Here is a 13,342-nt window from a genome sequence, read left to right on the forward strand (position 1 = left end):
TATATTGGCTTTTACTGTTTCTATAACATGTCGACTCCCAGATAACAGGGGCTCTGTAGTGGTTGTCCACCTAAATATACACTGCATGTAATTTGATCTGGTCTTTGGAAGAACAATGACAAATGCTTTACCCTATCTAAATGACATAGTTGCTTATATCATGGTGTGAAATTTTTTATCGGTATAAATAATAGCTTAAAGAAAGTGGATGTTTTAACTTTATAAAAATCTAAATCATATCAATTCAAATTAATTTAGTCTTTTGCATTAAACAATAAGTATGCATTCATAAAAACTAAAATTCAGCTAAAAACACAGAATTCCTTATCAGCATGCCTACCCTTCCATTGCGGTATTGAAAAGACCGGAGTCTGTCATCTAAATCCTCCCTCCAGTAAAAATCCATCATTTCTGGCTATATCAGGAGCATTTGGTCAAAAGTTGAACATTTTACCAACCATACTCCAATAGAGTCCTTGTATGTTAGTTTTATATCCCTAACCCCGTGTATATCTAATACAGGCCTAGCCTTGTATCTCAATAGATTACACAGTAGTGTACTGTTTCCACTAAACTGTATTATATGTCATAGATCACTGAGTTGTAATATATACCTATTTCAATAGATCCTCTGTGATTCTGTTTATTAATTTGACAAGAAATATATCACAGGAGTTTAGTTAGCTGGATTCCGTTATAACAATGTAGTGGAATGTGAGGTGTTCGGTGACCTATCAAAGGTCACCTGTCAATCCTAATGTACCCCAGTAAAAGAAACCAATATTCACCTTAAAACATATAGGACATTAGTTTTCTCTTTGCCGACATAGCCAGATGTTTGTCCATTCTCCCACGAGACAGGTAACCCCCATCCCAATCCCATGCAGGGACACACCACACCCCTTCCCAGCCCCAGGGATACACCACACCTCCCAGACCCAGGGACAGACCATACCTCTCCCAGCCCCAGGGACAGCTAGACCACATCTATCCCAGCCCCAGGGACACACCACACCCCTCCCAGCCCCAGAGACACACCACACCCCTTTCCAGCCCAAGGGTCACACCACACACCTCCCAGCCCCAGGGACAGATCACATCCATCCCAGCCCCAGGTATGGATGACACAACACCTACCTCCTGTGCACAGTCTTTGTACTGTGCTCTGGCTTCAGACAGATCCGTCTTCAGGTGCTCCACTTCACTCTGCAGCTCAGATCCCTGTAAAATGTTTAATATATAGGTTTACCATACCCAGTTAGTATTTATTGGAGATTTTATAGTTATAAGCTACAACATTTACAGTCCGTGTAAGATTGACCATCATCAAAATGTTCACTTTTCAATCTGTAATTCATTTGCTTCTAAATAAAAACATCAAACAAACCTTGTAACATGGTACTCACTTCGACAGGTACATGTACTCAATACGTATCTTTTTTAATAAGTTATTTCATCGTATGTACATAATGATTATATTATACAAACCTGGTTCTCGGCTCTTTGCTTGGCTCCCTGGAGGTGACTGATTTCTATTTTCATATCTTTAATGTTCCCCTCCAGTTTCTCAATCTGGAAAAGTGAATTTTCGTATTCTCTTATAGTCATTTCCATACCAAAGTCGAGGCCCCCATTCAGGGGTTCTCGGCAAATCCCATACCTCTGGTCCATCTTCCTCATTTTCTCCTCAACACTACGACTGAAATCCATCCTTGTGAATTATCACAACAAAGCTTTCTCACAGTTTCGCCTCTCAGGCAAGTTATTAAAGGTAAAATCCTAGCTCGTTTTCAGTCTGAATTCCATGGTAATCCCATGCTGCTGATTGTTTTAATTTTTAAATAATTCCTCAAGCAGATATTAAAGGTAAAATCCTAGCTCGTTTTCAGTCTGAATCCCATGTTGCTGAATGTTTTAGTTAAATCCTACCCTAGTGTAGGGAGTATCAACCCCCAGTCACCACTGAGTAACCACTCTCCCTGTCGATAGCTATGACAAGTCGGCTGTTCACTCAACCGTGTACTTCCCTAATGATGTTCTGATGATTTAAATTTACTTAGTAAATAGATATGAAAAGGACACTTCTGATATGATCTGTGTCAATAGTCTGAGGAACAACTACACACTTAGCACGATCCGATGATAATCAACGCTGAATAGCTGTAACTATCTAATAAAGCCTTTTACATTTACGAGAAAGTAACAAGGATCAACTGACAGAGAAGCTCTGTAAAGGTGAATTTTAATGTTTAATGTCTCAAATGTTCCCATACAGATTCACTTACTGACCCCCAACAAAAACTTCTCCACAACAGATACAGCCAGGACAATGTGAAGATATCGCCGAGGACTATGAGAAGATTTTGGCGAGATTTTTTCGGGATATGTATTGGTTGTTTTGGGCCCTTCACTGACAACAGGGATTACAGAGATAACACTACATAACCTAGCCAGGGTTCCACACTCACAAGGAAAACTGTTTGGGTAGAATCTTTAATCCCCTACTCCATAGGTACTACACAAACTACCACAGAAGCTTGAGACAAATATTGACAGCAATCCTCAGACTTAGGTAGCACATTTATACACTGATAAGATACCTTCACTGACAGACCGTCACAGAAATTCTTTGTTGTCCTGCCGCACCACATGCAATTGCCATGACAACAGAAATGAACACCTTGTCAAGGTAAATCCAGCACCAGGGTTACAATGAGCCTGACACAAATGTTCCATCAGCTCTCCAAGCCAACTATTGTTTGATAGTAGCATTATAGATTTCACATAATCCTCTTGGGAGTTAATCATAAAGCCAAATTTTACTACATCCGACCAGCATTTGTATACAGTTCTCCATCTCCCTACCGCCTGCTGTATCAGACACAGCTTTCGTCATTACTAGTGGTGTAAGTGCAAAAAACAAACTAAAAAGTCACAAGCAGCATACTGATCTAACTGTATATCCTGAAATGTCTTTAAGAATTCTCTTCTATCTTCCTCTCTGAATCCAGCAAATAATTAGAAATGGTGAAAAAAACTTGCCACTACCCGATCACAGTCTAGGTTCCACTAATCCCCAACGTTAGGTCGGGCTCTGTAAATGACCAAAGTTTGTGCCCGGACTAACTGGAAGCCTTTATCATGAGGAATTCCTAAATTTGTACTTCAATAGCTCACACCATGTGTCCCTAACTATCTCCAGCTATAGAGTTTCTTTTGGGTTGAATGGGACACCTATCTTAAATCAATAAGATAGTAGCGTGCTAGGTTGTGAGACCAATAGGTATAACGGGCAATGTTACTGTATAGAGGTACACGCCTCACTGCCCCCTAAAGGGCTCCCCTCACATCTCAACACTATACAATTATAAAACAATTTGACACAGTTCAATAGGATATTTAGTATATTACTCTATTGACGTTTAAGCTGCAGGACTAGTTTTTGTAAGAATTTAAACCAATATGCTGCATATCAACACTGTAGCAAATTGTTTCTACTTGATCAGATTTCTATTAAACACATATGAAAGTATCAAACCCAATAGAAACTAAATTCCTAGTCTAAGAATTCCATTTTATAGCATTCACCTCAAAACATGATTGTTATTATCAGACAAATGGTGCTTATTGAACAGAGTCGTAGCCTGACAGCTTCACACTGGTTATTATCACTGACTACTGAGTAACACTATAGTATAGACAGAGTCGTAGCCTGACAGCTTCACACTGGGTATTATCACTGACTACTGAGTAACACTATAGTATAGACAGAGTCGTAGCCTGACAGCTTCACACCGGTTATTATCATTGACTACTGAGTAACACTATAGTATAGACAGAGTCGTAGCCTGACAGCTTCACACTGGGTATTATCACTGACTACTGAGTAACACTATAGTATAGACAGAGTCCTAGCCTGACAGCTTCACACTGGGTATTATCACTGACTACTGAGTAACACTATAGTATAGACAGGAGTCGTGTGGCCACTTTATCTCACAAAATATCAGTATTCAATCTACATATTAAGTTTTCTGAGATACAGAATAGAATCATGCAGTGATTACTGAAGGCTGTTTATACAGAAGAAGGTTGATGAGACGAAGGACATATTGACAGAGATTGACACGGTACATATTGACGAAGGACATATTGACGAGGGACATATTGACGAAGGACATATTGACGAAGGACATATTGACCGAGATTGACAGAGGACATATTGAAGGAGGACATATTGACGAGGGACATATTGACAGCTAGACATATTATTGACGGAGGACATATTGACTTGATTCCCGTCCCACTGACACTGAGAATATTAATGAAGATTATCTATATATTAAACACACTGTATTATTGTGATTTTGTATGAAGATTTAATCTAGGATTATAATAAAACCACCAGGATTATATTCCACAAATCACTAATAGAACTATTGGTTCTAATTAAAACAACATAACTACTTATAACAACAAATACATAGCTGAGTTGTCGAATGACTAATAATAATTATCAAAAGTCTTTGAATGTAATCTGTTGTCCCTGTATTTGAGTAAATCCTGTACTGGCAAGATTAGATTCATTAGATAATTGACATTCGGACATTGAGGACTATCTCAGATCTGTGTGCTGACTTTTATCAGTGGACAAATATTTAACTACCTCAGCTACTAGTGGTCAAATCAGCTGAATTACAACCAACAGAACATCACCAATATATATATATGTATAGTACTGGTTCCCTGACTTTGCTAGTAACCAAGTATATATATATATACAAATGTATACATAGTTTAGCTAAAAATTTTGATAGGATATGTTAAACAAATTTTAGAAATAATTTTATTCAGTGTTACATTTTTCCACAGGTAACGAACAAATAAGAAAAGTAAGATATATTCTACCTAATTACAGAGAACAATAGCCATGATAACAGAGAACAATAGCCATGATAACAGAGAACAATAGCCATGATAACAGCGAAAAATAACCATGGTAACAGACAACTGTAGACAACATTAAGTCTTTAGCTTAATGCATTGCAATTTCCATCAAATCAACTGTTAAATAACCTACACAGATATAATCACTATCCCCCGATGTTAACAGAAACACCATGCATGAACCCTTTGATATTTACAGGAATTCAATCTACATGTTTTGTTTATAAAATTTACATGTTTTTATGGGTTTTTTTCTCTAATCATTTTTTAACCATTTTCAGAACAACCACTGGAATCAGTAAACATATCTATGTCTACCCACTGAGGCAGTTATCCTCAGGTATTCTGTAAATACCACAGGATCCAATAGGTGTCCTTTTCACTCACTGTAATTTATGGATCACAAGGATGATAAAAGTGAATATCACTAGAGACTACTGGATGTTGATCTGTCACATTAAATGTCCATTTCTACAGAGCAGTGGAAGGTTGACACTATATGTTTCTATTCTGTATGTTACATTAAATGTCCATTTCTACAGAGCACCAGTAGGTAGACACTATATGTTTCTATTTTGTATGTTAAGTTTAGATCTGTCATAAAATGTTAAAATCTTCAACTACCGCATGAGGTAAGCAAGGTTTTCAATACAATGATTTTCAAACAACTAGTTATCAAAATGGAGTTATGTGGGGAAGAACAATGTGCTTATATCTTTTTTTTGCTCTTGTTTATTTGATCAACAATCATAATAAAAGATGTTGTAAAAAGCTGTATTCTGTACTTAAATAATGAATACTTGGATAATTTTTGCCAAGAGAAATAATACAGCAATCACATGTAATTGGTTTAATTAAACTGACTGTCCTAACGACCTAATTAAACAGACTGTCCTAACGACCTGTTGGGTACATGTAGATAATAACTAAGCTAACTTATGGTACATTTACAAGGTGTATTTAACAATGGACGGATTTCTTTGAGCAGGATATTTTTGTCACCATTTATTGACACAGGTAAAATAAATTGATGGCAGAATATGATAAAAGGTGCCGCTACCTGACACAGGTATACTACCTGTCCCCAGTCAGGTTCAGACGTGTATCCCCAGTCACTGGTGGGAAAATTACATTGACACCAGGTAAACATGATCAGACATGTTGGTCTAACCTGGGCCACAAAATCTCTCAAAACTGCTGGAATTACTTCCCTTTATTACCAGTGTCTTTGGGAAATACAGAAGAGTGCTCTCCCTTGCTATCATTTATCATTGAAAATATCTCCATACCACCAGACCAAAATCATACATATTTTGATTTCTATTTCAATTTCTTTGGAAATGTTAATGAACTTTTCATACATGTTAATCAATCACTAGATCTAAACTAATAACAGTGACATTACCTCTTCCATCTTGCCAGCAATGTCGCTGCGGCAGGTTTTGACTTCTGATTCACTCTGGATGAGTTGTTCCTGACGATGACCCAGCTCCTGTTCCACGGCCTGGCCACGTGCCTGAGTTTGCCGCAGTTCAGCCTCAAGGTGAGACAGTTGGTCCTGAAGGCGATTTGTGTCAGACTTGTGGCGCTGGTGAGATGTCGCAAGGTTAAGCTGCAGCTGCTGAATACTCTGTTCCAGGCGATCATTCTGGAAAAATAACAAGGGCATAAGATTTTAGAGGAGTTTAGTTTATATACTTACTTCAAAATTATCTTTGATTTTTTAGAGAAATAAAAACAAAAATCTTCGATCAATTCCAATATGGTATTTTTACATAAACACAAATGACAATTTTGTGACCCTAAACACTTTGATGATGAAAACAAAATAAATACCTCCTTCATGGCACTGTTTTTCTGTTCCCGGACTGAGGCAAGTTCAACCTTTAGATCATTGATTTGGTCCTGTTGGTCAGACATCTGACGAAGTTTGGCCTGAAGTTCACCTCTGGTCTCCTCTAAGGCCATGTCCAGGTGGGCTATCTTGTCCTCCTTGTCCAGGTACTGAAGCAGAAACGAGGTAACTCTAGATAACTAAAGACTTCAATACACTTCACATCAATATCTCCATCAACTTATGTGATGTTGGCTAGTATTTCAATTTGAAATTTGAATAGATTTGATAGAGGAAAAAGTTTCCATTTTCAAAATTTTCCAAATAAACCATGCCACAATAGGTTTGATTATGGTGAGTTGTGACTTTTATCCTGTACAGGCGTGTCTTACCTCCTGGTCTGTGTGGCTGTGCTCTCCCTGGTAGGTGTAAAGCTCATTCTCCAGTTTCTTAGCATGCTCTTCATGGGTAAGAGACTAAAATAGAAATACAATTCTCGTTAAAATCCTTTTCCAACTCAAATAAAACAATGAGAAATACAATTCTCGTTAAAATCCTTTTCCAACTAAAATAAAACAATGACCCGCAGTGATCCACATTGATTTCTCTGACAGGACAGTGTTACCTACCTCTGACAGAACTGTGTTACCTACCTCTGACAGGACTGTGTTACCTACCTCTGACTGGACTGTGTTACCTACCTCTGACAGGACTGTGTTACCCACCTCTGACAGGACTGTGTTACCTACCTCTGACAGGACAGTGTTACCTACCTCTGACAGGACAGTGTTACCCACCTCTGACAGGACTGTGTTACCCACCTCTGACTGGACTGTGTTACCTACCTCTGACAGGACAGTGTTACCTACCTCTGACAGGACTGTGTTACCTACCTCTGACAGGACAGTGTTACCCACCTCTGACAGGACAGTGTTACCCACCTCTGACAGGACAGTGTTACCCACCTCTGACAGGACAGTGTTACCCACCTCTGACAGGACTGTGTTACCTACCTCTGACAGGACTGTGTTACCTACCTCTGACAGGACAGTGTTACCTACCTCTGACAGGACTGTTACCTACCTCTGACAGGACTGTGTTACCTACCTCTGACAGGACTGTGTTACCTACCTCTGACAGGACTGTGTTACCTACCTCTGACAGGACTGTGTTACCTACCTCTGACAGGACTGTGTTACCCACCTCTGACAGGACTGTGTTACCTACCTCTGACAGGACTGTGTTACCTACCTCTGACAGGACAGTGTTACCTACCTCTGACAGGACTGTTACCTACCTCTGACAGGACTGTGTTACCTACCTCTGACAGGACAGTGTTACCCACCTCTGACAGGACTGTGTTACCTACCTCTGACAGGACAGTGTTACCTACCTCTGACAGGACAGTGTTACCCACCTCTGACAGGACAGTGTTACCCACCTCTGACAGGACTGTGTTACCCACCTCTGACTGGACTGTGTTACCTACCTCTGACAGGACAGTGTTACCTACCTCTGACAGGACAGTGTTACCCACCTCTGACAGGACTGTGTTACCTACCTCTGACAGGACAGTGTTACCTACCTCTGACAGGACAGTGTTACCCACCTCTGACAGGACAGTGTTACCCACCTCTGACAGGACAGTGTTACCCACCTCTGACAGGACAGTGTTACCCACCTCTGACTGGACAGTGTTACCTACCTCTGACAGGACTGTGTTACCTACCTCTGACAGGACAGTGTTACCCACCTCTGACAGGACTGTGTTACCTACCTCTGACAGGACAGTGTTACCCACCTCTGACAGGACAGTGTTACCCACCTCTGACTGGACTGTGTTACCTACCTCTGACAGGACTGTGTTACCCACCTCTGACTGGACTGTGTTACCTACCTCTGACAGGACTGTGTTACCCACCTCTGACTGGACTGTGTTACCTACCTCTGACAGGACTGTGTTACCTACCTCTGACAGGACTGTGTTACCCACCTCTGACAGGACAGTGTTACCCACCTCTGACTGGACTGTGTTACCTACCTCTGACAGGACTGTGTTACCCACCTCTGACTGGACTGTGTTACCTACCTCTGACAGGACAGTGTTACCTACCTCTGACAGGACTGTGTTACCCACCTCTGACTGGACTGTGTTACCTACCTCTGACAGGACTGTGTTACCCACCTCTGACTGGACTGTGTTACCTACCTCTGACAGGACAGTGTTACCTACCTCTGACAGGACTGTGTTACCCACCTCTGACTGGACTGTGTTACCCACCTCTGACTGGACTGTGTTACCTACCTCTGACAGGACAGTGTTACCTACCTCTGACAGGACTGTGTTACCTACCTCTGACAGGACTGTGTTACCCACCTCTGACAGGAGTGTGTTACCCACCTCTGACAGGACTGTGTTACCCACCTCTGACAGGACTGTGTTACCTACCTCTGACAGGAGTGTGTTACCCACCTCTGACAGGACTGTGTTACCCACCTCTGACAGGAGTGTGTTACCTACCTCTGACAGGACAGTGTTACCTACCTCTGACAGGAGTGTGTTACCTACCTCTGACAGGACAGTGTTACCCACCTCTGACAGGACTGTGTTACCTACCTCTGACAGGACAGTGTTACCTACCTCTGACAGGACTGTGTTACCTACCTCTGACAGGACAGTGTTACCCACCTATGACAGGACTGTGTTACCCACCTCTGACAGGACAGTGTTACCCACCTCTGACAGGACAGTGTTACCTACCTCTGACAGGACTGTGTTACCTACCTCTGACAGGACAGTGTTACCCACCTCTGACAGGACAGTGTTACCCACCTCTGACAGGACAGTGTTACCCACCTCTGACAGGACAGTGTTACCTACCTCTGACAGGACTGTGTTACCCACCTCTGACAGGACAGTGTTACCTACCTCTGACAGGACAGTGTTACCTACCTCTGACAGGACTGTGTTACCCACCTCTGACAGGACAGTGTTACCTACCTCTGACAGGACAGTGTTACCTACCTCTGACAGGACTGTGTTACCTACCTCTGACAGGACAGTGTTACCTACCTCTGACAGGACAGTGTTACCTACCTCTGACAGGACAGTGTTACCCACCTCTGACAGGACTGTGTTACCTACCTCTGACAGGACAGTGTTACCTACCTCTGACAGGACAGTGTTACCTACCTCTGACAGGACAGTGTTACCTACCTCTGACTGGAGTAAAGCGTTCCTATCCTTGAGGTTTTTGATGTTCTCCTCGCACTCATGGACACGGTTGCTTGACATGGACAGTTCATCTTGGGTTGTGCGCAGTTCTGTCGTTAGCTGCTCAATGACCTCCTCAAACTTAGTGACCTCGTGTTTAGTGTCACGGTACATTGTCTCCAGATTGTCAATCTCACTCTTCATTGTCTCCAACTGATGCTCCTTCTCCAGTTCCCTCTTACGACTCTCCGAAAGTTTGTCCTGTGCAACAAAAATCAGCATGTAACAATCAAATAATTTCCTAGTTTCTGAAAACAATAATTAAAATTTAGAATAATGCGATCAACATTGAGATACTTATGTATTAGAGAACACAGATAAATAAATTTTATGACAATGGAATATTTGAAAAAATAAAGGTATTAAGACGTCTAAGATATGAAGGTATCAAGACGTCTAAGATATGAAGGTATCAAGACCTCTAAGGTAATAATCTGTCATTTGTTGGAGTCAGGTTTACCTGTTATTAGGATCTCTTTCCTGTATTGACATTTTTTCTAGAGCATTATCTGTTTTGAGATTTTTTTTTATATATATACATTTTTTTTTTACCTGTATTATAGTTTGTGCAGATTAATGTGTTTTTTTTCTGTATTTAGTTAGGACTTAGTATCTCAGTAATAACAGTTTTATGTAGATTTATGATTTTCAATTTGTACTTACAAATACACATTATATATTTCATATGTATGTATGCTATATTGCATCCCTTACCTGCAGAGTTTTGACAGTTCCCTCCAAGTGTCCGACCTCGTTCATGCTCTTTCCATACTTCTGTTTGAAGCTGTCCAGCTCAGATTCAATGACATGGCCCTCCTCACGACAACTATCCAACTGGTCCTCCAGCAGAATGACTTGTTGGCGGGACTCGGCCAAGGCCACCTCATGGTCATGTAACTGATCATTCTGACGCTTCATCTGGGAATAAAAAGTTATTCCAGCTCCAATCAGCTACCAAACAATGTTGATCAAAAGCTAACAAATACTGTTTTATATTAATGATATGTTTACCCTTAATTTCACTCATTTGAAACACCATATCATACACTTATATCATCATTTCATTGCGAGCTTATCGTAAATATTTTATTTAACCTGAATTCTTATATAACTTTTTTTGTACTATACCCACAGTGAAATAATGACTTCATATAAACTATAGCTGACTATCTGGTCCCTAATGTTTCCTATCTATTCTATATTTGTAACAAGTTCCCTCTACATATTATCTGCCCACCACCACTGTCGACTGCCTTTACATCCCTTTCCCGCTGCTTTGATTCCCCACATCAATTCTCAGTTCCTGCCCCTCAAGTCCCATATACCAGTTCTGCTCCCACCTCCGAACCCCCTCCCCATATACCAGTATCCGACACCCCCTTTCCAATATACCAGCTTCTGCCCCCATCCCCTATACAATATACCAGGCTCTACCCTCTACCCAATGTACCAGTTTCTGACACCCTATACCCCATATACCAGTTTCAGTCCCCAACCCCTCCCTGATATACCAGGTTCTGCCCTCAACCCTCTCACCCATGCACCAGTTTCTGACACCCCCTATCCTGTATACCAGTTTCTGTCTCCCCTATCCTGTATACCAGTTTCTGACACCCCCTATCCTGTATACCAGTTTCTGTCTCCCCTATCCTGTATACCAGTTTCTGTCTCCTCTATCCTGTATACCAGTTTCTGACACCCCCTATAATATATACCAGTTTCTGACACCCCCTTTAATATATACCAGTTTCTGTCTCCCTAGCCCATCTCCTACCTCGACTGCTGTGTCGTCCTGCATCCTCTTCATCCTGTCTATCTCATCATTGAGTGCCATGATGGTCGTCTTATGATCTAGATTCTCCTTCTGTCCATCGTTGTTCTGGTTATGTGTCATTTCAAGCTCCTCGCGTAAAAGGTCCATGTCCTGTTGGATACGCTTCACATCCTGTTCGTGAGTACTTCTGGCTATCTGGAGTTCTGACTTCAGCTGTTCTATTGTTCGTAGATGGTTTTTCATCTGGAGGGATTAAAGGACATAAGTTACACTCAGTTCCTCATCATAAAAACATCGTGCACCACTTTCTGTACTACATGACTAATGCCCATCTGTTCTTTGTTAGTTAAATTTTTTCTACTGAATTGTGTTGCTATGAAACATAATTCAAATCTTTCTTAATAATTATAAAATGTTTTGCTGTACACATATATTATAAGGTAATGAATGGCTGGTTGGCTTCCTCCTTTGATTGATCTATAAACTCTCAATGTTAATACAAAATTATAGGCTTAATGATATTAGTATTTTGTATAAAGGGAGGCAACCCTGTATAAGGGATAATAAATACACACTGTCAACAAAGAATATAATACAACTGTTTTCTGTTCCTATCTGTAATTTTAGCAGACTTCCTAAAATTTAGTTTTAAGTAAAGGGGAAAAAATGAAAAATTTAGAACAATAAAATAGGTAACAGAAATTGAAAAAAATAAATAAACAAAACCAACACCAAACTTTAGTATGAATGGAATAACGAATTGATACACTTTAGAATGAATGGAATAACGGATTGATAAACTTTAGAATGTAAGGTTCTTACAGGTTGTACCTCATAAACTTATTAACCAAAGGCATCTCTTAATTCCTAAACTGTATTAATGTTTTTGTAACACAACAATAGTCATAAATAATGTAATAACTCTCAGAATGATATACTTATATTGGGCACACCAGATATGTCTGACAAAAGATGATTATTACCAAACAAATTATATAGTGACATTATTAGGTAAAGCTGAAATATAATTGGATGTCAATCAATGTTACTTCAATATTATTTACATAAAACCTGTATGTAACTTCAACTCCACATCAATAACAGTCTGACCACATTTTACAGTTCTGATTAATACTATACTGGACATGTGTCCCATATCCTGGAACCATAATGTCCATATCAGTCATGCATCACATATCCAAAATAAAAAAATATTTTGATAAAAATATATGAAATAATTTAAGTGTTTTGTGGAGGACTACACACAGATTACATGTGACAGTTGTTATATAGGTGGAGAGGATTAAACAGACAATAATCTGGTATAGTGAAGCTCTCCGAGGCAGGTCTACACCTGCACTTACCTTGAGATCTCTCTACCGGGAACAAAACAAACATATATGTATTTTACACAGCTTATCAAATTAGTAAAGAAGTCTATATTACTCAAAGCTGGCCAATGAAGGCAAGCTTTTTTTGTGAGTTAAATATGGTAAAGGTGATTCACTTCATC

At 40.1% G+C, this 13,342-nt stretch overlaps 1 protein-coding gene across 20 annotated transcripts in view; it reads right to left on the reverse strand.

Annotated features, from left to right (window-relative positions):
• The window catches only part of LOC117338177 (early endosome antigen 1-like), a 103,236-nt gene that overhangs the window by 22,655 nt on the left and 67,239 nt on the right, over positions 1-13,342 (reverse strand). For 17 of the 20 annotated variants that reach the window (XR_004534982.1, XM_033899410.1, XM_033899420.1 and 14 more), the window contains 9 exons: positions 13,194-13,205; positions 11,830-12,072; positions 10,770-10,973; positions 9,999-10,256; positions 7,174-7,257; positions 6,784-6,951; positions 6,353-6,595; positions 1,489-1,572; positions 1,138-1,221 (listed from right to left, as the gene is read on the reverse strand). Coding sequence is in view for 19 of the 20 variants with exons in the window: in XM_033899410.1 (XP_033755301.1) it covers positions 1,138-1,221; positions 1,489-1,572; positions 6,353-6,595; positions 6,784-6,951; positions 7,174-7,257; positions 9,999-10,256; positions 10,770-10,973; positions 11,830-12,072; positions 13,194-13,205 (1,380 nt within the window). In the remaining variant the exon portion in view is untranslated. The remainder of the gene's footprint in view (positions 1-1,137; positions 1,222-1,488; positions 1,573-6,352; positions 6,596-6,783; positions 6,952-7,173; positions 7,258-9,998; positions 10,257-10,769; positions 10,974-11,829; positions 12,073-13,193; positions 13,206-13,342) is intronic. The other 3 variants (XM_033899422.1, XM_033899408.1, XM_033899426.1) reach the window with 1 other exon arrangement.

Source organism: Pecten maximus, chromosome 11 (genome assembly GCF_902652985.1).
Source record: "Pecten maximus chromosome 11, xPecMax1.1, whole genome shotgun sequence".
Lineage (NCBI taxonomy): Eukaryota > Metazoa > Mollusca > Bivalvia > Pectinida > Pectinidae > Pecten > Pecten maximus.